Raw genomic sequence first — 27320 nt, forward strand, 5'->3', positions numbered from 1 at the left:
ATCTGTGGTTGGAGGCGGCTTTACAGGAACTTGCACTGGATTGCCATACATATCCGTGCTTGTGACAAACGCCGTTTGAAGTGGAGCATGTGAACCGGCTTTTGCAGATGAAGAAGTGGAGGTCCCATAATACATCTCTGGATTCTGTGGCACTGCAACTCTCTTTGCCTTCAACGTTTCTTCCTGATCCTTGTTCTCCAGAAGCTGCACGAAATCGTTGATATTTGTAGTTTTCAACGTTCCGTTGTACTTCAAGATTTCCAGGAAGTTATTCCATTGAGGAGGCAATGCATCGGCAAACTTCTTTACCACCTCTGTTGGAGTCGTTGTGACTTCAAAGTTTGTCAGCTCAGTAAGTAGGTGATAGAAACGGCTTGTCATATCTCCCAAGGACTCCTTATCCATACATGTGAAGCCATCGAATTCTTTCTTCAGTAGATCTCGTCGTAGTTGACGTGTGGCTTCATTACCTACTCCTCTTGTCTTCAATGCATCCCACAGCTTCTTCGTAGTCTTGAAACTGACGAACTGATGATAAATATCCTTGCTCAGTGCTTGAGTGAGAATAGCGTATGCTTTCTTTTCTAAGTCATACGTCTTCTTTTGATCATCAGGAAGATCGGCAAATGTAGCTGTCGAAGAAGCAGCAACCTCGATAGATTGATCGAATTCCGTAGTGAACCGCAACCACAACTCTGTATTTTGACCAAGAATGTATGTATGGAAACGATCAACCCATCCCGGATATTCATTAAGATGCATCAACTTTGGAGGCCTGTTCAAACTTCCGGTTTCACTTTCGCTTAGTAGAAGACTTTGAATACTCGGAGTTTGATTTGAAACAAACGCCCATTGACCAGCTGGAGTGGCATTTGTTTGTGAGGATGTAGATACCGGAGATTCGGCCCATGATGGAGATTGACTGGTATTCATGTATTTTCCACTGTCTGGAGCCGGATTTCCCCACCAACTCGGATTCATCTTTGACAAGAAAAATAAATTCTATGTCCAAGTCACGAAAGATGATGAGCACCCGAAAGATCACACACAGTCGAAGGACCCTAGTTCGAAAGATCTTAAAAGAAAACAGAAACTTGTTAGCAATAAATAGACCACACTTCGAAAGATCAAATCTTGTTCGAAGGATCAACAGTGCTCGAAAGATCACTGTTGAATCTCGAACAATGATTTCGAAAGATTCAAGAACTCGAAGGATTCCCCTTTGAAAGATCCTTATCTTTCGAGCTAAATCCCTATCTTTCGGACACTTGTCTTTCGATTAGATTCCTTTCTCGAAGGATATGATTCAGACTTCGAAGGATGGGTCGAAGGATAACAATCTTTCGAGCCTTCCTTGATCGACAGATGTCGAAGGATAGTCTTTCGATGTCGAAAGATATCTTTCGAGAGGTTCTGACACAAACTGATCTGATGTGAAAGGTTGGTGAAAAGGTGACAGGTTGGTAAGACAACTTTCGGCAAGATGGTATGTGCAGGCTGTCCTTTCACCACCAACTTTGAAATGACCAGAAAGTTTACCAAATATGGACAATCTTATCCACACAGTCCGGTGACCGGAATAGTTACCGGAGTATGCCGGAAATCACCAAAACACTCAAAAACAAGTTTTTAAGTTACCCAACCCCACTTTAAACACTCCCGGTTAGTTTAGACACGTTTTTACTCAAAGAAAATGCAAGAAACTAAGTAAAAACAGGTGCAAAACCAAGTGTTTCAACACACCAAAACTTGTAAAAACCCGGTTTTAAACAAGGTAAAGAGCCTACGCTCTGATACCACTTGTAGGTCCCTTTCCGGTGGATGACGAACCTAAACCTTGTTATACAAACCTACTAGCGAGTGCGGAATCCAAGCTAGCAAGCAAACCGAGTTAGTAGCAAGTAGAGAAACAAACACACAAGTTCACCGATTAACACAACTTGTATTAATGCAATGAGGGTTCGGTTACAAGCTCAATGTTTACAGAAATGTTCTATAAACTCTCAAAGTGTGTGAGTGTTTCGGACAGAATGATCTCAGCCTGTGTGTGTGTATTCTCTCTAACTCTCTGTCTGTTTTCTAAACTCAACACATTGCATGGGTATATATACCCAAACACAGCAGGTCTGCTCGAAGGATCCGATAGATGGTCCGAAGGATCATCTATCGATCACAACATGTTCGAAAGATGAGCATTGACCTCGAAGGATGATCCTTCGAGGTCTAATATTCGAAGCATATCTTTCGAGCACCTCGAAGGATCAACAGTATCCTTCGAGGCTATCCTTCGATACAGACAGACATCTTTCAACTTATTGGCCAAGTCAAACTAGGAGGATAGTTGATTTGGTCAACTTACAGACTACCAAGGACATCGTTTACATACAGACCGAATACAGACAAAGTACAGACACAAGTGCACCAACAAATGATCAACAGATGGTCCGAAGGATCATCTATCGATCACAACATGTTCGAAAGATGAGCATTGACCTCGAAGGATGATCCTTCGAGGTCTAATATTCGAAGCATATCTTTCGAGCACCTCGAAGGATCAACAGTATCCTTCGAGGCTATCCTTCGATACAGACAGACATCTTTCAACTTATTGGCCAAGTCAAACTAGGAGGATAGTTGATTTGGTCAACTTACAGACTACCAAGGACATCGTTTACATACAGACCGAATACAGACAAAGTACAGACACAAGTGCACCAACAGTATACTCGAACCCTTTTTGCTTTAGCACTTTTGGGTGTTACATACGTTACTTATCTAAATCACAATCGAACACACTACTCAATTATTTAAACGCTAACCGTTCTGCATGTATTGCGTGACTAAATGAATGCTTGTTGTTATGTTTACACGTGGAATGCTGTCTACCTGCCTTAACGACGTAGTACTATAGTTTGAACTCAGCACCCGTTCACACGGGGGTTGTTAAGGACAATTACTTGCATGGATTACGGTGGTAATCATGTACTGCGAACTGTCTCGGACAGTCAACCCGCAGTCATTGGTATCGATAGATCCATGTCGATAATTAACATGCTTCGTTTTCCTCTGTGTACGTGCTGGTTATGCGTAAACTATTTCGAACTCTATATGCTATTATCAAACTTGTATGCTCACCTTTACATTTTATGTATTGACTTTATTTTAACGTATGTGGCAGGCAATTAGGATGCTTATCTGCTAGGAAGGCGAGCTTAGAATAAGCGTCTAGAGCATAGTTGTTTGTAGATCTTGCAGATCGAGTCTCTAGAAGCGTTTAAACAAGTTTTATATTTAAATCTGAGTTGTCGGAACAGAATATTGGACTTGATGTTATCTGTAATAATTTGTTTGCTATTTGAGGTATGGTATGGGACGTATTATATAAATTGAATAGTGATAATAATTGTTATGGAAACTTCTGGACAATCTGTTTCGCTAGTGCCATGCCCCGATGATTCCGCCATCGGTTGGGGTGTGACATTGGACCCAGCCCTCGTTGCTTCCTTTCAATTCTGTTTCAGACTCTCCGTAGCCGGAACTCCATCTCTCTGTTTCAGATGATGATGGCAAAAACAATTCAGTTTTGGAAGCGGATTTATTTGCAACGCTATCTTGAAATCCGGTCACAAATCACGAAGAAGGATGGAAATGGAGGGTTGTGCGTGGTGAAAAGACGACAGAGTGATGATGGTAGGTGGTGTTTTGTGGCGGTGGTGGCAGGTGATAATGGTGGTGGTTAGTAGAGGTGATGGTGGTGGTAGCGTTAGAGAGAGAAAGGGAAAAGGGGTTTGGAACAGATGTGTGTATTGTGTGTGTAAGTAATATTGTTTTCTTGATTTTTAAAACTAATTTTTTTAAACATAGCGATGCCATGTCAGCAAAAATTGGCCAGCTCAGCAAAAATTGGCCAGCTCAGCAAAAAAAAAAACTAACCTCGTTAGTGTCTGGTTAACGACGGGGTGACACAGCAACCCAAGTGTCCAGTTGGGGGTGGTGGGAGCCAAAGTGAAAGTTGGGCATGACAACGGCCAATTTTGTTTAGTTGGGGGTGATACAATCCATTTCCCCTAAACTAAAACTGAATCCTTTGTTTTATATGCAATCACATTACATGAAGCAAATGAGGAAACCAATCAGGATATGCAAGTGGTGTACCTATTTCAAGATAAAAAAATCTACAATTTTTTTTAATCTCAAAATCATTAGAGAATAAAAGTGAAAACAATGAAGATATTAAAACGACATATCTAATAAAGATACCTTGAGCAGTTTAAGATGTTTTACTACTTTCATCAACCGTTTCATCAATAATAATTGTGGGTTGTTCCAACACCAACTCTTTCATACCTGTGATATAATAGAAAAGAACATATTATAAACGGCATATGTATAAAAACTATACAACTAGAAAGTAAAAATAATAATAAATTATAACCTTCTTCCAAGCGCTCGATATCAAAAATGATATCTTCAATGAAAATTGGTTTATTAGAAGCACGTAACTAATCTTGTACACATACCAACGCTTCCACCATTTTTGGAGTCAAGGAGGTTCGAAAACAATCAAGCACCCGTCCACCTGTACTAAAAGCCGACTCAGAAGCAACCGTAGAAACCGGAATGGCAAGAATATCCGGGCCCATCTTAGCAAGAACGGGATATCGGCATTGTTGAACTTCCACCATTTTAAAATGTCAAAACGTGCATCCATGGGTTCGCGATCTTCACTAAGATATTTATCTAACTCACTTTTGTTCAAAGATGTTTGCGAACTACCTATGGCCATTTCAAACCTCTTTGTCATGAGTTCTTCAACATCCATTATGTCGTTAGAATTAGAACCTCCCATGGGCATCGATGTAGATGACGACACCTCAAATCCTTCTCCTTTTGAGGGATAGATTTTTTATAAAATTCAAACAAAGAACGCAAGTTTAAATCTAGACTATGGATGATCCTCTCATCTACATATTTTGCTTCAACAACCCACTTAATATATTTCCATTCCGTCTCGGGTCAAGAACCACGGCGATGAACAAAAATGGTTTAACATGGTAACATCCCCCCAATATTTTTGATATTTTCTTTTCATGTTAAGTGCCATTGAACTTATTGAATCATCATAACTCATAGAAAAATCACCAATCACAGTGCCAATCCCAAGTATCACATGCACATAAGAATTAGAAGTCACATAACGAGAACCTGAAAATCTCAATGTAGCTTCATAAAGTATTTTCATAAAAGGCAATAAGCTATTCACATTGTTCCAATCATCCTCGTTAAGTAAACCACATTCACACTTTGAAACCTCTTTCTTACAACTAGAATCCTTTAATAATAAGTTAGAAAAAGCTTTCTTAAACTTAATAGCAGATTCTAACATTAGAAAGGTGGAATTCCAACGAGTTTCAACATCCATACACACTAAACTATTGCTTTCTATCTTCTCTTCTTCAATACAAGCTAAAAATTTTTGAAGTCTAGCAGGAGAAGCCTTACATATTTCACAATTGCACGAACTTTCTTGATTGATGAAATCATATTACTAAGACCATATTTAACAACTAAATTCGAAATATGAGCCGCACATCTCACATGTAAAAATTCTTCCTTCAACACACCACATTCCCAATGGTTTAAAACCTTTTGCAAGTGTTTAATAGCTAAATCATTTGAGCTAGCATCTGAATCCGAAAATCTGGATTATCCGAATTTGGATATCCGAAAATTCGGATATCCGAATTTCTGGATAATTCGGATAATCGGATTCAGATGATTTTGAACACCCCTAGTACCAAGTAAAACTATGACAATAAGAGTCATGCCAAATTAGGGTTTCTACTTATTTCTTTATACACGCGATAAATAAAACCTTTAAACTAAAATAACAAAAGTGCCAAAACCTCAGTGACTAAAATGACATTTTACTCTTTATTTATTTATCTATTTGTTTATTTATTGAGATGTATATTATTTATTTATTTATTGATTGAGATGTATGTTAATAGATTGAGCTCACGACTCAATTTTGTTTTTTGGAACGACGACTTTTTTGTATTAGGCTACCGCACTCCCCAAATTGGAGAGCCCCATTGCCCCACTCCAGCCAGACTACGTTGTCTTAACCGTGCCCACGCTAGCTTCAAAGTTTGCCTTGGGCCTTCCCCCGGGAAACTATACCGCCGCCGGCTGCCACTTGACAGTCGTTGTTCCACCACAAGATTAGAACTCTTTGGCGTAACACATGGTGGGACGAAAACCCGGGTAGGCTTAGGATAAAGCCTGACACCTCTCCAAAGAGGCTATGCTCTATCTATCATTACCTTATCCACCAAAGTACCAAAGTGACACAAGTGAGGATTGAAATTGGGTCTCCATTGGAGAACCCAAGTCTACTCACATTACCCCCTGACCTACATTTTAATTTTTAGTTGGCAGCTCCTATCCTACAGAACTAAAAAGATGCAACCTTGTTTAAAATATTAAAGTCCTTTATAAAGAGGTTGTTTTAGGTATGTAGGAAAAAAATTCCAGAAGTACATTACTACAAGAATTTGGTTCTGCTTGTAAATGTCGGTTGCAAAACCGTTATGAAACTGAACATCAGGACGGTTGTCACTCACAAGTCCCTCTTTAAGTTGGACCATTGTAAAATGAATGGTCGAAATCCGTCGCAAGAATGATTGGTCGCAAATCTGTTGAAATTAGTTGGTAGCAAATGAGTCACTAAAGTGATCCGTCATCTGTCGCAACAATAGACTGCCTACAATCTGTCACAAATCAGTGAAAGCAATCACTTAGGTGGTGTTTGTTTTTCTAAAAAAGATCTGCACAGGCTCTTCTGTCTTCGTCACGCAGACCACGCGCATATATTGTCATCTGTAGACTGTTTGTTTCGTTAAAAAACGTCTACGCGAGCTCTTCTTGGTGCAGACTCGGACCAACCACTTCTAAGATCTTTTAAGGTTTGCAGCGGGTTAAACACTAGCACTTCTAATAATATTTTTTTTCATTAAAAAATTATCTTATCTTCTAGTAACATAATTTAATGCATTTTAATAAGGCTTTGATTCACAGAGACCTTGTCAAACCCGAAGATAACATTTTTTTCATTAAAAAATTATCTTATCTTCTAGTAACATAATTTAATTAACGCATTTTAATAAGGCTTTGATTTACAGAGACCTTGTCAAACCCGAAGATATTCCCATGACAAAAAATGATAACATCATTTCACAAATTTATTAATACATGAAAGCGAACTTTTGCAAATAAAAAGATAAAACAAACACTATGTCCTAACCCATTGCCATTTTCAGTAATCACATAAGATACCTTTATATATTTTCGACAAAGACAAATTAAATTCCGGCAAGCTAATTAAATCTGGAATAATCCTATTGTCTTTCCTGCACAAATTTAGCTGGCGGACCAGTATCTATCTTCCCAATTGACCTATAAGTACGAGCATAGAAATATGTCCTCATAGCTCACATAATTTAGCAATGGATTCTACAATGGTTCTTATTCTAACCACCATTTTAAGCCTCATTTCAGCCAATGCTGCTGAACTCGAAACCTACATTGTTCATTTAGACTCATCCAAGGGTCAACACTTTATTCAAAAACAAGATCGTCAAAACTGGTACGAGTCGTTTTTACCGCGAACCACTAGCAGTGCAAATGAGAAACCAGCTGCTATGGTGTTTGCATATCATAACGTGCTAAACGGGTTTGCAGCGAAACTATCCACGAAGCATGTGAAGGTGATGGAAAAGATGGAGGGGTTCTTATTTGCAAGGCCTGAAAGAATGTACACGAAGCACACGACTCATACTCCCAACTTCTTGGGGCTGCATCAGAGTTTAGGATTCTGGAGCGGTTCGAACTTTGGAAAGGGGGTCATAATCGGGGTTCTAGACACTGGAACGACTCCAGGTCATCCTTCTTTTAATGACAATGGAGTCCCTCCACCACCGGCGAAGTGGAAAGGGAAATGTGAAATTGAAGGGTGCAACAATAAACTGATTGGGTTGCGGGATCTTACAACGGGTGAAAATGGTACGCGATTTGATGAAGATGGGCATGGTACACATACTTCGAGCACTGCGGCTGGGAATTTTGTTGGTGATACGAGTGTATTTGGAAACGCGAAAGGGACTGCGGTTGGGATGGCGCCACTTGCGCATGTGGCTATGTATAAAGTGTGTACGGTGTTGGGTTGTCCAGAGAGTGCGATCATAGCCGGAATGGATGCATCAGTTGAAGATGGTGTAGACGTGCTTTCAATATCGCTAGGTGGAGATTCTGTTCCATTGTATGATAATAGTATCGCGGTGGGTGCATTTACCGCTATACAAAAAGGTATATTTGTTGCTTGTTCTGCTGGAAATTCCGGTCCTTTTAACTCTACGATGGAGAACGAGTCTCCATGGATTCTTACAGTAGGGGCTAGTACGATTGATAGGAAAATAGTTGCATCTGTTTCTCTTGGAAACAAGGAAGTGTTCGATGGGGAATCTTTGTTCCAACCTAAAGATTTCCCTCAAACATATCTCCCTTTGGTGTACCCGGGGTCGAATGGTGATCAAAATGCATCGTTATGCGTAGAAGGATCATTGGACCATGTCGACGTGAAAGGGAAGGTGGTAGCGTGTGATAGAGGTGTTATAGGGAGACTTGACAAGGGGGAAACGGTAAAGAATGCGGGAGGTGTTGCGATGATTCTACTTAACCAAGCCTCAGATGGTGATACTACAATTGCGGATGCTCATGTTCTTCCGGCGTCAAATGTTGGTTACAAAGAAGGAGTCGCGATCAAGACATACATTAGTTCAACCGCGTCCCCTACAGCCACTTTGTTATTCCGCGGGACTGTAATTGGAGAAAACTCAGCTCCTGCAGTGGCTTCTTTCTCGTCTAGGGGGCCAAACTTGGCAAGCCCTGGAATCTTGAAGCCGGATATTATTGGACCGGGGGTTAGTGTGCTAGCAGCATGGCCTGTTTCTGTTGAGAACAACACACAAACAAGCTCCACGTTTAATATGATGTCCGGTACTTCAATGTCATGCCCTCATTTGGCGGGCATAGCAGCATTATTGAAAGCTTCTCACCCTGATTGGTCACCTGCGGCTCTCAAATCCGCAATCATGACATCAGCCGATCAAGTTAGCTTAAACGGTAAACCTATTGAAGATGGAAGAGAGCTCCGCGCAGACATATTTGCCATAGGTTCGGGCCATGTAAATCCATCAAAAGCTAATGATCCAGGGCTAGTTTTTGACATTGATCCAGATGATTACATTCCTTATTTGTGCGGGCTCGGCTACACAAGCCAACAAGTTGGAATCATTGTAACGAAAGCGGTTTCATGCTCGAACACCATACCTGAAGGACAACTTAACTATCCTTCCTATGCGATGACATTATCAAGTGGCGAAAACAAAACATACTCAAGGACAGTAACAAACGTCGGTGAGGCTAATTCTACTTACACCATATCGATGCCAGATGTAGTTGTTCCAAATGGTACTGTTCTTGTCGTTCACAATCCTACTTTGAAATTCACCGGAGTGAACCAAAAGGTAACATATGAACTAACGTTTAGACGTTCGAGTAGTGAGGAAATTAATGTTCCTTACGGTGAAGGAGCGATAGCTTGGCGTGCAGGGAAATACTTGGTTAGAACCCCTTTTGTTATCAAGTTTGTGTAAGAGACAATGATGATCTAGCTATCTTTGTAAAACCGTTGTATTTCCTACACACGTTTCAACCGTTGTATTTCCTACACACGTTTCATAGAATGAGCAAATGAAGGAATTAAAGTTGGAGTTCTTAAATCAGTTTATGTTGAAATTAGACAAAACAAAAATTTTTAAAAATTGGAAATTCTACTTAACTAAAAGTCTCGTTAACATAATAATGTGCTTGAAGCTGTATATTATTTCATGTAGGCTGCATATTTATTTCATATGCATTTAAATTAATTGGGCAGCTGCTATTGAAGAAATTATAAAGTGGTGTTAGGCAGTGTTTGATTGGGCTGCCAAGAGAAACCAAAACACAATAAATTCGGCAGTGTTTTGGATGGCAAAAGGTGTCGAACTTCGAAGGCAGCAGCCGTTGGCTGCTGCGCTGTGAATCGAGTACGAGAAGGAAAAGATTAAAACTATTTATTTATTTTTCGTTTTCGTTGTAGGATCGATATTAGCTAGCGCTATTTCTATGTAGCCAATTAAACATTGTTCTCTCCGATTAAGTATTGCGACTAAGTAACCAAACCTGATTTGCGCAAGGTGCAGTTTAGCCTATATGGAAAAAACCGATTCAACCTACTTACCTATCTGGTTTGTTACTTTTATTTATTTTTGCTTCTCAAAAAATGAAATTTTGTATCTTTCTATTAAATTTGCTTATCCAAAAGTACTTAGGTCTAAAAAAGAAATATATGTAACAGTCATATTTCATGCTTGAAAGAATATTTAAAAACTCAGTACAAATTTATTAGAGTTATGAATGATTGAAGGATAATGCAATCCTGTTATAACGTTACAAAAGAAGCTAAAGATCAATTACTATCGAAACCATGCAGGCCGCAAACGTATGCAGGAAAACAAAGATCGCCATCATCTCTTAAACGAACTTGATAGCAAAAGGGGTTCTAACAAAGTATTTACCTGAACGCCAAGCCATCGCTCCTTCGCCATAAGGAAGATTAATATTCATGCTACTAGAACGTCTAAACGTTAGTCCATACGTTAACTTCTGGTTCATTTTGGTAAATTTCAAAGTACGATTGTGAACGACGACAACTATGCCCTTTGGAACATCGATATCCTGCATCGATATAGTATAAGTAGATTTAGCCTTGCCGACGTTTGTCACCGTCCTTGTGTATGTTTTGTTTTCTCCTCTTGCTAATGTCATTGCAAAGGAAGGATAGTTCAGTTGTCCTTGGGGAATGGTTTTCGAACACGAAACCATTTTTTTTACGATAATTCCAACTTGTTGCCTTGTGAAGCCAAGCACGCACAAATAAGGAATGTAATCATCTGCCTCAATGTCATAAACTAGCCCCGGATCATTAGCTTTTGATGGATTTACATGGCCCGAACCTATAGCAAATATGTCCGCACGAAACCCTCTTTCATCCTCAATAGGATTACCGTTTAGGCTAACTTGATCGGCTGTTGTCATGATTGCGGATTTGATAGCCGCAGGTGACCAATTTGGGTGAGCAACTTTCAACAATGCTGCTATGCCTGCCAAATGCGGGCAAGACATAGAAGTACCAGATATCATAGTAAATGTAGAGCTTATTTTTGTGTTGTTTTTAACAAAATCAGGCCATGCTGCTAGCACGCTAACGCCCGGGCCAATAATATCCGGTTTCAAGATTCCCGGGCTTCGCAAGCTTGGCCCCCTAGACGAGAAAGAAGCCACTGCAGGAGCTGAATCTACTCCGATTACAGTCCCTCGGAATTTCAAAGTGGCCTTTGGAGACACGGTTGTGTTAATATACGTCTTAATCGCCACTCCATCTTTGAAACTGACATGTGACGCGGGAAGAACGTGAGAATCCGCATCAGTAGTATCACCATCTAATGCTTGGTTCATAAGAATCATCGCAGCCCCTCCAGCCTTCTTTACCACTCTACCTTTCCCAATTCTTGATAGAACACCTCTATCACACACTACCACCTTCCCTTTCACATCGATATGGTCCAATGATCCGTGTAAACACAACGATATGTTTGGATCATACACCAATGGCAGGTATGTTTGAGGGAAATCTTTAGGTTGGAATAACGATTGTCCATCTAACACATCCTTGTTTCCAAGAGATACCGATCCAACTATTTTCCTATCAATCGTACTAGCCCCGACTGTAAGAATCCATGGAGCCTCGTTCGACAGGGTAGAGTTCGAAGGACCCGAATTACCCGCAGCACAAGCTACAAATATACCTTTCTGTATAGCCGTAAACGCACCTATCGCAATACCATCCTGATACAATGGAACCGAATCTATTCCTAGCGATAATGAAAGCACATCTACACCATCTTCAACTGCCACATCCAGTCCTGCTATAATCGCACTCTCCGGACATTTCACATCCGTACATACTTTATACACGGCTACATGAGCAAGCGGCGCAATCCCAGCTGCTGTCCCTTTCGCGTTTCCAGACACACTCGCTTTATTAACAAAATTTCCAGCCGCGGTGCTCGAGGTGTGAGTACCATGTCCATTTTCATCAAACCATGTATCCTTTCCACCCGTCGTAAGATCCCGCAACCCGATCAGTTTATTGTTGCACCCTTCAACTTCACATTTCCCTTTCCATTTCGCGGGCGGTGGAGGGACTCCTTTGTCATTGAAAGAAGGATGGCTTGGAGTCGTTCCAGTGTCTAGAACCCCGATTACAACCCCCTTTCCATAGTTCGAACCCCTCCAGAAACCTTTATTCTGGTGCAGCCCCAAGAAGTTGGGAGTATGAGTCGTTTGAGTCGAGTACATTCTTTGAGGCCTTGCGAATAAAAACCCCTCCATACTTTCCATTGCCTTCACATGCTCCGCGGATAGCCTCGCTGCGAACCCGTTTAGCACGTTATGATATGCAAACACCAAGGTAGCTGGTTCCTCATTTGCACCACTAGTGGTCTGTGGTAAATATGCGTGGTACCAGTTTTCACGATCTTGTTTTTTAAAGAAGTGTTGGCCAATGGGTGTGTCTAAATGGACAATGTAGGTTTCGAGTTCAGCAGCATTGGCTAAAGTGAAGCTTAGAATGGTGGTTAGAATGAGAACCAATATAGAAGCCATTGTAGTACTGGTGTAACTGTGTAAGTGGATTTTGTGTGAGGTATGAGTGTATATGTGTTTACAACAATCTTTTAGCTATATCATGTATTGGCATATCTAATGCGGTTGTTTGGATCACCAGATCTTGACTGGCGGCTGATGATCTGTTGACTTTCTTGGATGGTAATAATGGCAGATTCAATTAATTGCTAAACCCTAAATGTGGCACATGTTTTAAAAACGTGGATCTCAAGACATGTGGACCTTCTCAATTGGATCAGGAGTTTTATGTGGGCTAGCTAGGCTTGTTCTGAGCCCAGGATGTCATTAAGCTCTCAACCATTTGGTTTTCCATCTGCTTATCATGGAAAGAATCGTGGTAGATAATGTTAAGTTACTAATGGCGTGCTGGTTTATCGGTAAAACCAAAGTCTTTAGTTACGAGTTTGGGAGGGAGAGGTTTTGGATTCAAGTCACACACATTGGCGTAGCTTAGTGGGGGCGGGAGGGGGCGGCCGACCCCCTGAACTTTTCGCTTAGTAGTGAAGAGTATGTAGTTTTTGTATAGAAAATTTTGGGTATGTACGTTTTTGACTCCCAGTTTTATAGAATGTTTTTGGTATATACGTTTTCAACCCCCGATCGGAAATCTCAAGCTTTGCTATTGGTCACACGGATGATATGAATTAAAAGAAATTTGTTGTTAAAAAAGCTAATGATACGTGATTTGTCAATTCTAAAATGAGTTATAAGAGTAAATTACAAGTTTTGTCCTTTATGTTTACATCAAATTGCAGGCGCTGTCCTTTTGGCCAAAAGTTTACAGGCGGTGTCCTTAACCTTCCAAAATCTTGCACGTTTTGTCCTTTAGGTCAAACCTTGTTAGAAATCTCAGTTAATTCTTGTCACGTGCAATGCACATGAGGGTACAATGGTCTTTTTAACTCAGCCCTTTCTATTCCCCCCCCCCCCCTTATAACCCTCAAAAACCCTCAATTCATCTATGTTGATTGATAGTAGAAATAGAAACTGCAATACGAAATAGTCTTCTCCCCTTTTTAATCTCTACAACACCCAACCCACCACAATCTTCAGCACTATGAATTGGTGTTCAAGTGGTTCCTCATTAGCCACTCCCCTGACATCTTCAACACTATCAATCGGTGTTTGGACCATATTAATATGCAAACCCCTCTCTCATCGGGTTCTTTCTCTCTCTCTCTCTTCCGATCTCCCTCTCTCTCGCTGTCTGTACCGTCGCCGCCGTACACCACCACCAACCGGTGGTGGCCGGTCATTCACTTAAGGGAGAACGGGGGCTGTGGGGTGGGTAGGTTTGGTAGGAGGTGTTCGGGGTGTCGGGTGGCGGAGACGTGGTGGCGGAGATGTGGTGGTGGATTTGGTGGCGGAGATGTGGTGGTGGAGGTGTGGTGGTGGAGATGTGGTGCATAGAAGAGGTCTCATGGGTGTGTTTTGAAATGGGAGAGAAGAGAAGAGGTCTGCAGAGGTGTGCAGACATGAGTTCAAGTCTACGTGGGGAAGAGGTGAGGCAGACGTTTTTGGTGAGAAGCTCTTCCGGAAAACCAACGAGCTGCAGACCTCAAACGTCTGCGCGACGCAGACATAAGTGGCCAGAAGTGCTTCTGGCCAAAAAACAAACACCACTAACAGACGGTCACATATCTTCACAAAAACATATTATTTTTATCACCAGATCTCAATCCTCCCACCAACTACCAAGACAATTTCACGTCAAACTCCATATCAAATTAACCAATTTTTTTTTTTTTTTTTTTCTTATCATTAGAGTATTCATATTCGGGTGAGTAGAGAGAATGGAAGGTAAAAAAGGAAAGAATATAAACTGAAGTGGTAAAGGTCAAACGTATGCAGATCTTCAAGCCGTCGTTTACCACCCACTTGATCCACCACTACCAGAAGCTTTATTGTTTACCCAAGCCGTAGATCCAAAACCGCTGTTACCGGTTCTAATTCCTTTTCTCTACTTCGGTACGACACCGCAACGACCACCGCTTGTCTAAACACAGGGAGGAAGCCCTCATGTGGGTTGGGTGTTGCAGAGATTAAAAGGGGGAGAAAAAGACAATTGTACCCTCATGTGCGTTGCATGTGACAAAAATTAACTGAGATTTCTAACCAGATTTGCCCTAAAGGACAAAACGTGCAAGATTTCGGAAGGTTAAGGACACCGCCTGTAAACTTTTGGCCAAAAGAACAGCGCCTGCAATTTGATGTAAAGATAAATGACTAATTTACTCCAGTTATAATATGATGTGCTTTTATTATTTCGTGCTTTGTCAAAAACAAGGTATCATTCACAGATTTAAGATCTGACATATACGAATACCCAAACCTGAATGTTTATTACCCAAACAAAAAATACACAATCTGTCCACAAATGTATGAAACCCTAACTTTTTCAAATACTTACAAACGATTATCAAACAGATGATCAACACTATGAAAAACGAGAAGAACCAAAGCTATGATCAGATTCAACACAAATCTAATCAACTTAGATAAAACCCTAATCGCAATTCTATAGAGAGAGAGTAACTGTGAAGATCTTTTCTGAATGAGATTTAACTTCATGAAGTATGTTGTCCCGTAGCTTCATATATGGCCTTCAAAGGCCTCCACTCTTTCTTTGATACCCGAACACAACCCATATAGAATGCTCATCAACTCCCATCCTTTAATCAGCCTTTTAACAACTCTTTGACAGGCCCAGTAAGACTAGAAACAGGCCCAACCTCATAATGAACAAATGGTTAATATTGTTATTAATTAATTATAACAAAAAAAAAAAATATAAAACTGACTTATAATACATGCATTATTTTTACAGTACTCTTAATTTTTTTTTTTGTTGTACCCAGTCTTACAAAAAGGGGCAAAATTTTGAAAATGTATCGGGTCAATGAAAACAACAATTCAATTGAGGTGAAGTTTAATTAGATTTATCAAGTGGAACCGTGGGATATGCCAAATTACTAGTTGAACAAACTCATGGTGGGCTTCATGGGAAATGGACTTTCGGCAGGCTGGAAAAAAAGAATGAAAGAAGTAGTCTCACAAGTCGGCAGTTTGGCTGTTTTGGAGATTTAAGGGCACAATTACAAAGGCAGTGTCCTAGTGGGCTACGGCGTTGAAGCGAAGGAGATCAAGGAGCCGCCAGCTGAAGCAACAAGTTCCTTTAGTTCCAGTTTCTTGCTGGCTTAGTCTCTATATTTTTATATATAGAAATTCCACCGTTCAAAAAAAAAAAAGTAGCAACCGCTACTTTTGGTGGACTCTAGGTGACCAGATTATGTATGTGCGAAGTGATAGGGTTATTTCTTTTACGTTATGTTAATTTGAAAGACAAATTGTTTTGCTAATGTCATTCCATCGTTTATGCGCGCTATTTGGTCAAATTTATTAGAAAACAAGTGTATTTGATTGCCAACGTTGGATATTGAGTTATAACTAGTTATGACCTCATCACACATCGTTAATTATTTAGTGTGCTAAACAAGGTTATATCTATGTAGCTTACTAGTGTAGTAATTAATACATAGTGTTATCAAACATGAACCTAAATGTGATTGCTTGTTTCGTATCTTGTATTTTAGTGTAATGTTGATTTGCTGTTTTAATTTAAATAGAATATAGGTTACATTACTATAATTCATAGTCAATTAAATATTCGTTTTATCCTTTTCACAATCATACGTGTAATATTAATCACATACTTTTGTGGATATGTGCCCTAGCTATCTATAGTAATTACCAAATATGTTGTTTTTAAATGATTCTAAAAAGTTTGTTAGTGATATCTAAAAAAGAGTTAGTAATGTTAAAGGGTAATGCATTGAGCATATCTTATAATGTTGCATGACAAGCTAGAGTCAAGGATTTTATATATCCTAACGAGGGATTGAGGGAAAGATGGAAACAAGCAAGAAAGGAAACACAAACCGTCTTACCAACATATCTAGCTAGATCGCCATTGTCCCTCACACATACTTGATAGAGAAAGGAGTTCTAACCAAATAGTTTCCTGAACGCCAAGCCATCGCTCCTTCGCCACAAGGAACGTTAATTTCTACGACACTAGAACGTCTAAAAGTTACTTCATACGTTAACTTTTGGTTCATTTCGGTGAATACCAAAGTAGGATTGTGAACGACGACAACTACACCATCTGGAATAACCATATCTGTCACCCTTGTAGTGTAAGTGGAATTAGCCTCGCCAACGTTTGTTACTGTCCTTGAGTAGGTTTTGTTTTCGCCACTTGCTAATGTCATTGCAAATGAAGGATAGTTAAGTTGTCCTTCAGGAATGGTTTCCGAGCACGAAACTGATTTTGATACGATGATTCCAACTTGTTGGCTTGTGTAGCCAAGCCCACACAAATAAGGAATGTACTCATCTGGTTCAATGTTGAAAACTAGCCCTGGATCATTAGATTTTGATGGGTTTACATGGCCCGAACCTATAGCAAATAAGTCTGCTGGGAGCTCTCTTTCATCCTCAATAGGTTTACCACTTAGGTTAACTTGATCGGCTGTTGTCATGATTGCTGATTTGATAGCCGCAGGAGACCAATCAGGGTGAGAAGCTTTCAATAATGCTGCAATGCCTACGAGATGAGGGCAAGACATTGAAGTACTGACGGGTGGTCCTTTGGACAACCCTTAAGCATGTTAAAATATGAAATAATCCTCCAATTAGCCGTGTAATTATCTTGAATTAGATAACTACGATGCTTATGTTTCAGGTACAAATTAGGAGCTAAAAGATGGATCAAAGGCAGCTTTTGGAGGCTTTGGTGGAAAACGGGTCAAGAGGAGAACAAAAGAACAACAAGGAAGTGAAGGCAGCTGAGTACCGTAAATTACGGTTCTACCGTAATTTACGGTAGACTATTTTTTCACTTCAGTTTCCACCGTAACACAGGAGACTGGAGCCGTAACAAAATGTTGACCACCGTAAATTACGGTGGAGCCGTAATTTACGGTGGAACCTGCACGGAAAATATGTAACTGCCATATTATAATCGGTTTTTGGGTGTCTTTTGGTATTATCTCATCATTGGTTGGTTCTTGGACACCTTGGGGACGAACTTTGGCTTGTGACTTGGTTTGTGAACAATTTCTATCATTCGGTTTGTTATTTTGATTTGTATGAACAATAGATTGATGTTGATGATGATTCACCGAGCCATGTCTGGCTAAACTCATCGGTGATCATCCTAGGTGAATGTTTTTAAGACTTTTGTGTGTTTAATTTCTGCATTTCTAGAATGATATCTTGCGTTGCTTGAATGTCATGGTGTATGTTTGATTGTTTGTAGTGTGTTAATCTATATTGCAATTCCTAGTCTTAATCGTACGTTCTTGGTGCCGTTGGCAACCGAGATATCACGGGAAGGGTTAGGGTTGGTTATTGGTTAATAGGTCATCGGGAAACAACCTCGCGTTATCTAATCCGAGTACTTTGTTCCCTTTTATCACTTCAATCACATATACACGAGTTATGTCTATGTAACTCTTTCTAGTGAAATTGCACACAACTGTTTAAAGAAACTGAAACCTAGGGTGATCATTGTTCTCTCCTAACTGTTTACAACCAACTTTGATTTGAATTAGTTCTTAATTTAGTTTTCTAAAGCAACAATCCACAATCTTGAATTTTAATTTTCTGCAATTTAGTTTAATAATTAGTTTAAGTGCAAAGCTATATAATCGACACATCTTCCACATACTTCCTGAGTTCGATACCCTACTACCACTAACTACAGTTGTTTTGGGATTAAATTTGATTGTGACCACGACATCACGTCAAATTTTGGCGCCGTTGCCGGGGAGTAGTGCGCAACGTGTGTTAGTTTAATAGTTTTGTTTGTTATTTTCGGGTTTACGCTGGTTGTGTTTAGTGTGCAGGTACTTCAGGTGTATGCATACTAGAGGCTCTCACAGGTCATCACCGCTATCGTTTGATCCGGAAATTGAAAGAACGCTACGACAAAACTGAGTTTTAGTGCGAGAAAACAAAATCATTGGTTCACCCACTTCACCCATTACACCGAGAAACATCATGGCTGATTCTCAGATTCCACATACAACCAGTCAAACAACCTCATCCTTTATACCTACTTCCACCCAACCATCACCAAACACTACGTTACCTAATACCACTGCTGAATTTACACCAACCAACTCCACTCAACCAATCACCACTCAAACTGAGCCTACCATCACTTACGATCCATCCACCACAATCCCACCATTATCTCACTTCTTTCCCCCAACTACGGGTCAATCATCATCTACCTTCACCATTGCACCCAATTCAACTATCGTGCATACGACTTCATCTTTTAGACCACAACAACAACAGTCGGGTTTTCAGTATTCGACCATCCCATTTGGGCAGACCTCGGGAATTCAAGGAGATGGTTATGATGAGGGATTTGAGGATTATGAGGGTTATGAAGATGATGGGTACGGTTATGGAGGTTATGGTGATCAAGGGGTGTTTGGGTATTTGCAAAGTCAATCTCAAGGAATGGCAAGTGTTGGTGGAATGCCATTGCAACAAATTATACCACAACACATTCGGCCAAGACCACAAGGGCCAACAATCCAACAACCCATGCCATTGTAACAAGTTAGGCCACAACATGTACACCCACAATTTCAAAGGCCAAATCAATACCCACCGATGCCCCAACAACCAATTGCACCACAAGGGCCTATACCAAGACCAATGGGCCCTATTCATCCAAGGGGTCGATTGGGTGTTCCAAGAAGGCATCTTAGGGAACAAGCAAGGGGAATAGAGGCACATTTCAGGCCAATCATTACTCAAAACCCTTCACCGGTGGTTATCCCTCACAACAACCAAGGGAGAACTTTTGAAGTAAGAACAAATTCGTTGCAAAGTTTACCGAAGTACAAAGGGTTAGCAACGGAGGAGCCGTATTTCCATCTAGAGGCCTATGACTCAATTTGCAACACTTTTGGGAGTCAAGGTTTTTCGGCAGATGAAGTCAAGTTGGTCTTATTTCAGTTTTCTTTGGAGGATAAGGCAAAGAAGTGGTTCTACACTTTGCCTTCGGCATCAATATATACATGGGGGGAGATGCAACAAACCTTTTTGGATGAATTCTACACCGCCCAAAAGACCAATGATGCGCGGAAGGGATTGAGAAGCTTTCAACAACAACACGGTGAGATGTTTCATGAGGCGTTTGAGCTTTTTAACATGATGATTAAAAACTGCCCTCATCATGGAATTGAGTTATGGGAGTTGATGAACGCCTTTCATGAGGGGTTGAGTGCCGAAGACGCACGTGATCTAATGTCTATCACCGGAGGGACGTTTGGAACGAATTATGAGAATGAAGATTGGGAGTTTTTGGAAAGCATGGCAACTACATCAAAAAGGAAGGCCCAAGCTTCAAGGAGAGCCCGACCAACCACTAACCGACCACAAGTGCACGCCATAGATGATGGTAATGTTCAAACCACTAATCAAATATATAATGTTTGTGCTTTGTGTAATGAAATAGGTCATGCGGCTGAAAACTGCCAAGGGATGTTGGAAGGGCAATACGAGGAAGTCAATGCGGTTCAAGGTCAAGGTCAAGGAGGAGGTGGTAGGAACTACAACAACATGAATTCTAATACCTACCACCCCGGGTTGAGGAATCACCCGAACTTTAGATATGGGAACCCGTCAAATCAAGCGAACCCGAATTTTCAAGGTAGCCAAGGTAATTTTGGTTCACGACCATCTTACAATAACCAAGGTGGGTACCGAGGCGGGAATAACCAAGGGTATCAAAAACAATACCAAACGGGTCAAGAACAAGGGGGACTTGCGGGTGGAAACGAGGTGATGGAGATGCTAAAGAGCATGCAAATGGAGATGCAAAAACGGAACCAACTAGACGAAGTGCGAATGCAAAAAGACGAGGTTCGTGATAAAAGCATCCAATCACTAACAACCCAAATGGGTCAATTAGCAACCGATGTGGCGGAACTAAAGAAAGGTAAGGGTCAACTTCCAAGCGACACTAAGGTAAACCCTTCACATGGTTCGTCACGAGGTAATGTTAATATTAACCATGTTAGTGTTCTAAGAAGTGGGAAAGAGTTTAAGGCCAATTTGTCACCCGAATTGGTCGAGGGGGTGGTTGAGGATATCACGGGAATGGAAAGTGATGATGAACTTTCACCGGTTAAACCAAAAGAACCAATTATTAAAAAACAGGGTTTGGGTGAAAGTGAAAAGAATGAAAAAAGTGAGGGTGAACCGAGTCAAGTTCCATTCCCATCGGCCCTACTTGACCCGGGAAAGAAAAATTTTATTGTGTCAAGAGGTCCTCAAAAAGAGGAAATGTGGGATATGTTCAAACAAGTTAAAATAAATCTTCCACTCCTTGATGCAATAAAACAAGTTCCCGCTTATGCAAAATTCTTAAAAGAATTATGTACACAAAAGAGGCAAAACAAGAAAAAAGTGCCTAAGCGGGTAGATTTAACCGGGCAAGTGAGTGCGGTGTTGAATGGGGAGCTTCCTCCTAAGCTCCAAGATCCGGGCACGCCATTGATTAATGTACAAGTGGGTAATTTTCAAATGGCTAAGGCGTTGCTAGATCTCGGAGCCGGAGTTAGCATTTTACCGGGGGGCTTATACGACCAATATGATTTTGGTCCATTAGCAAGGGTGGAGACGACGGTTGTTTTGGCCGATTTGTCTCATAAGTTGCCTCGGGGTATGGTTCAAAATGTTATTGTAAAAATTGATGAGTTTTATTACCCGGTGGACTTCTTAGTTTTGGATTACTCATCGGCGGACCCTAAACAACAACAAAACATAATTTTGGGTCGGCCATTTTTAAGCACCGCACATGCTATTATCGATTGTAGATTTGGTACAGTTGATATGGCATTTGGAAACAGAAAAATGCGTTTGAATGTTTTTACTAACAATTCTAATGCTAACGGTGTTGATGAGTGTTTTATGGCAGACATAGTAGATGGATGCAACCCGCATGAGTATGAGGAGGATGGTTTGGATATTTGCCTGTGTGACTTTTCTGAACAGGTACATGCTTATGCACTACGGGTTGAAGAGGAAGCACAAGATGCTATGGCAATGAAAGAAGGTAGACCACCATGGACCCACCAATTCGAGGTCTACCGGTGGAAATTGATTCGGGTACTAAACCATCATTGGAGGAACCCCCAAAGTTAGAGCTCAAGGACTTGCCTAGCCACTTAAAGTACGTATTTTTAGGGGATAATGACACTTTACCGGTCATTATTGCCTCTAATTTGGAGTTGGCACAAGAACAAAAGTTGATGGAGGTGTTAAAAGCAAACAAGGGTGCTATTGGATGGACGATTGCCGATCTCAAAGGAATTAGTCCATCCATTGTTATGCATAAAATTATCACAACCGAAGATGCCAAACCGACACGAGAAGCTCAAAGGCGGTTGAACCCAAACCTAAGGGAGGTAGTAAAAAAAGAGGTAATTAAATGGTTGGATGCGGAAATCATCTATCCGATTTCGGATAGCGCTTGGGTGAGTCCCACCCAAGTTGTGCCTAAGAAGGCCGGCATTCAAGTAGTCAAGGATGAAAGTGGTGAACAAATTGCCACCCGACCGGTTACCGGATGGCGGGTGTGTATTGACTACCGAAAACTGAATGCCGCCACTTCTAAGGACCATTTCCCGCTACCTTTTATTGACCAAATTATTGAAAAATTGTCGGGTCAAAAATATTATTGCTTCTTAGATGGGTATTCGGGTTATAATCAAATTGCCATACACCCGGATGACCAACACAAGACCACCTTCACATGTCCATATGGCACCTTTGCCTTTAGGCGAATGCCATTTGGTTTGTGTAATGCTCCGGCAACTTTTCAACGATGTATGATGAGTATTTTCTCGGACATGGTTGGAGAGTCGCTCGAAGTATTCATGGATGATTTCTCCATTTTTGGCACTACTTTTGATGCTTGTCTCAACGAATTGCAAAAGGTTTTAAAAAGGTGCGTTGAGAAAAATTTAGTGCTAAGTTGGGAGAAAAGTCATTTCATGGTGCAAGAGGGCATTGTGTTGGGACACGTGATTTCGGAAAGAGGGATGGAGGTGGATAAGGCAAAGATACGGGTAATATCATCTTTGCCACCTCCTAAAAATGTTAAGGGTGTACGGTCATTCTTGGGACATGCGGGTTTTTATCGACGTTTCATTAAGGGTTTTAGTGTTATCACCAAACCCTTATGCAATTTGTTATTAAAAGATGTCCCGTTTGACTTTACTAATGAGTGCATGCAAGCTTTTACTGTTTTGAAGGAACATTTGGTCAAAGCGCCTATCTTGCAACCACCTGACTGGTCAAAGCCGTTCGAGATAATGTGTGATGCAAGTGATACTACTATTGGTGCAGTTTTGGGTCAACGGGTTGACAAGAAACCGGTGGTTATTTACTATGCGAGCAAAACTTTATCCGAAGCACAACTTAACTACACCACAACCGAGAAGGAATTATTAGCGGTGGTGTATGCTTTGGATAAGTTTCGTTCGTATATTTGGGGAAGCAAGGTAGTGGTTTACTCGGATCATAGTGCGGTTCGGTACTTGATGGAGAAAAAGGATGCAAAGCCGCGGTTGATTCGATGGGTCTTATCGTTACAAGAGTTTGATCTTGAAATCCGAGACAAAAAGGGATGTGAGAATGTTGTTGCGGATCATTTGTCCCGAATCCCATTGGAAGGTGTAGATGATGCAAGTGAAATCAATGAACGGTTCCCCGATGAACAATTGTTGGCCGTTTCTACTTATGTTGCCCCTTGGTATGCTCATTACGTTAACTATTTGGCCAAGGGTGCGATTCCAAATCATTGGACTAAGAAGAGACGACAACAGTTTTCTAGTCAAGTGAAGCAATATATATGGGACGAACCCGACTTGTTCAAAATCGGGGCCGACCAAGTGATAAGAAGATGTGTTCCCGAAACTGAAGTTTTAGAGATATTGACCCATGCTCATTCATCCGCATGTGGGGGCCATTTTAGTGGGAATAAGACAGGCTATCGGGTGTTATCGAGTGGGTTTTATTGGCCCACGATTTTCAAGGATGCTCGTGAGTATGCCCGAAATTGCATCAATTGTCAAAGAATGGGAAGCATTTCGAAATGTGATGAAATGCCGTTGCAACCAATTTTGGTAGTGGAGGTATTTGATGTTTGGGGAATAGACTTCATGGGTCCTTTCCCAAACTCAAATGGGTTTTTATACATATTGGTTGCGGTTGATTACGTGTCGAAATGGATTGAAGCTATTGCCACAAGGACCAACGATCATTCCGTTGTATGTAAGTTTGTGCAATCCAATATTTTTTCTCGCTTCGGTGTACCTCGGGTGATAATAAGTGATGGTGGTTCACATTTCAAAAATTTCAATTTTGGAAAGTTGCTAAAGAGATATAGTGTGAATCACCGTGTGGCTACACCGTACCACCCGCAAACGAGTGGTCAAGTGGAGGTATCTAACCGGCAAATCAAAGAAATTCTAATGAAGACGGTTAGAACGGATAGGAAAGATTGGTCAAGCAAGCTTGATGACGCATTGTGGGCGTATCGCACGGCTTTCAAAACCCCACTTGATACCACTCCGTATCGAATGGTTTACGGGAAAGGATGTCATTTGCCTATGGAGTTGGCACATAGGGCATATTGGGCAATTAAAACAGTGAATGCGGACTATGATGAAGCGGGTCGGGCGAGGAAGCTTCAACTGAATGAAATTGAGGAGATAAGGGACCAAGCGTATGAGTGTGCATCCGCATACAAAGACAAACTGAAAAAAGTTCATGATGCGAAGATAAAGAAGAAGAACTTTGAAGTGGGTCAAAAAGTGTGGTTATACAATTCAAGGTTGAAAATGTTCGCGGGGAAACTCAAGAGCAAGTGGATGGGCCCTTACGTTGTCCGACGAGTGGGAAGGTTCGGAGATGTTGACATTCAAGACGAGCGAACATTGAAACAACAAACGGTGAACGGTCACCGGTTAAAGCCGTATTTGGATGGCAATGACATCAACAACTTGGAGCTTGACAAAGCGGGCTACATCTTACGTCCGGTCGAGGAGGAACAACCATGAGAGGCCCAGGTTTGGTGGTAGTGTACATAGTAGTTTCGTGTTGTTTTGTTTGTATATTTGCGCAATTGCCTTAGTTCCTCGAAGTCCGTGTTCGAAACAAGTGTGGGGATGTTCGAGTCGCGAATTGCTCTTACATTGTGTTGAGGACAACACGGGATTTTTGAGGGGGTAGGGTAATTTGTACAAGTTTTTGAAAAAATTAAAAAACATAAAAAAATCGAAAAACTTAAAATCTAAAAAAAAATTTTTTTTGTCAAAATGTGGAAGCCCAGCGAGCACCGTAAATTACGGTGAAGCCGTAATTTACGGTGAGTGTTAAGAAGTTGTGAGTTTTACGGTGCAAACATCCTGAGTTACGGCAAAGAATTTTGATTCAGAGTTTACCGTAAATTACGGTATTGCCGTAATTTACGGTGATGCTTGAAAATGTTTGGGGCTTACGGTAGTTCTCTACTGTATTACGGTGCAACTTTGACATTCAGGTCTCACCGTAATTTACGGTGAGACCGTAAATTACGGTACGTGAAAAGGTTGTCTCCGTCGGTAGGGTTCCGTGTACATAAAAAAAAAACAATAAAATCGAATACAACAAGCCTGGTCACGTGATTATACCCCAACCATTCATTCACCTTTTCACCTTTTCACCATCTTCTTCTTCCCTAAGAACCCACATTCCCCATTGTTCTTCCACCTTCTTTCTCTCATAAAATCTTCAATTCTTGTCCAAATCAAGTGGAATCTTGGTCTAAATTGACTAATTTTTCACAAGCTTTGTGATTGTGAGGAGAGATTCCAGAGAAAACACAATTTTGGGGTCGAAATTTGAAACCCTAGTTTGAAAGAATTTGGGGGTTTTGGGATTTTTGGTTTCACAAGCATCCTTCCATCTTGAAACAAGGTATGAACCCTTACTTTGCTATATTATGGTGATACATTGTGAAAAACAAGGTGATTTAGGTTATGTGTTCTTGCCCACTTGCTTGTTGTTAAGCTATGATAATGGAATTGTTTATTGAACATGGTTGATGGTTGTAGATGTAGGAATTGTTGTTAAAGTAGGGAACTTTTGGGATGCTCTACATTCTAGAGACACCATGCCCAATTTTTGAAAAATTCTTGAACACTTTAGGTTCACTAACATCTACAACCATGACAACAAGCAAGTGTGGGGAGGATTTTGAAGAGAGTGTTTAATTTGGTGTTTGTTTTTGTTGCTTGCCTCTTGTGTGTAGGAAATGGCAAAGACAAAGGAGAAAGCGGGTTCAAGTTCATCTTCATCCAAAGGCAAAGGCAAGGGCAAGGAAAAGGAGCAACCATCAAAGAAGAGGCAATATATGGGTAGGGTTAGTGAAAGCGAAAGTGAAGGTGAAGAAGAACAGATCGAGTTAGACCCAAGTGATAAGCCGGTTTGGAATTCGGGGCCATTGGATGACCAACCCGAAATTTGGCAACCAACCCTTTATAACGACTGCATGAACAAATTAAAAAATAAAGCAGCCGCGTTTATCTGTGAAAAAGAGGTTGATGAACCCCAGTTTGGCCAGTTCGGGGTGTTTGATAAGTTCCGTGCTTTGGGTTGGGAAGGAGCACTCAAGTGTTTTGATAAAGATAAGAGCAATCTGTTTATGACTGAGATTCAGGAGTGGATGGCAACACTTAAATGTCACAACTTCCACAGGCCATCACAAATGAAGTTGATTGGGATGGTACATGGGGTACCAGTTGAAATGTCATTCGATACGTTGAAGAAGCTGGGAAAATATGATAGTCTTCCGGCTAAGGAGTACATGATTCCCACGCTTGATGGTTTATTGCTCAAACCAGAGAAGCACGTGACATGGAACAGCATGTTAGCGGATTTGTTTTTGCCCGGTAGGTACGGTGGCGTGTTATACCGAAAAAATCTGAAGATAGAAGCCAAGCTATTGCATACGATCTGTTTGCTTAATGTCATCCCAAGAAGAGGGGATAAAGAACAGGTGAGGTTTCCAGAGATACCTGTTCTGTATTCATTGATGCATGGATCCCCACGCTTTCCAATACGCTACCTGATTATGCACCATTTGTGGATATGCCGGAACAAATACGGGAGAGACATTGTCCCGTACTGTCGCATCATAACGGGTTTAATGAAACAGCAGAAGGCACTCACATCTGAAGACCGGGGTTTAACGAAAAGGCACCAGCCTTTTACTTTGGATAGGTTGGGAAACGTTTGGACATATACTCAGTCTGAACGTTATCACAAGCTGAAATCGGAGGGTCAACGGTGGAGGGCATTGAAATTGGGTGCAAGGGAGTTGTTACCGGGAGAACCGG

General features: G+C 40.9%; 2 protein-coding genes and 1 pseudogene across 2 annotated transcripts; 1 reads left to right on the plus strand and 2 right to left on the minus strand.

Annotated features, from left to right (window-relative positions):
- The first annotated feature begins 7492 nt into the window (after positions 1 to 7492).
- On the plus strand, positions 7493 to 9845 carry LOC110930552 (subtilisin-like protease). The gene has a single exon (XM_022173866.2). The coding sequence runs from the start codon at positions 7509 to 7511 to the stop codon at positions 9714 to 9716; it is 2208 nt and encodes a 735-aa protein (XP_022029558.1). The 5' UTR covers positions 7493 to 7508; the 3' UTR covers positions 9717 to 9845.
- A 681-nt stretch (positions 9846 to 10526) lies between these two features.
- LOC110928262 (subtilisin-like protease) lies at positions 10527 to 12828 on the minus strand. The gene has a single exon (XM_022171364.2). It carries the CDS (start codon positions 12826 to 12828, stop codon positions 10636 to 10638), a length of 2193 nt encoding a protein of 730 aa, XP_022027056.1. The 3' UTR covers positions 10527 to 10635.
- Positions 12829 to 16826: 3998 nt separating this feature from the next.
- LOC110932494 overlaps positions 16827 to 27320 on the minus strand; it is a 53352-nt pseudogene continuing 42858 nt past the window's right edge.

Source organism: Helianthus annuus, chromosome 3, assembly GCF_002127325.2.
Source record: "Helianthus annuus cultivar XRQ/B chromosome 3, HanXRQr2.0-SUNRISE, whole genome shotgun sequence".
Classification (NCBI taxonomy): Eukaryota; Viridiplantae; Streptophyta; class Magnoliopsida; order Asterales; family Asteraceae; genus Helianthus; species Helianthus annuus.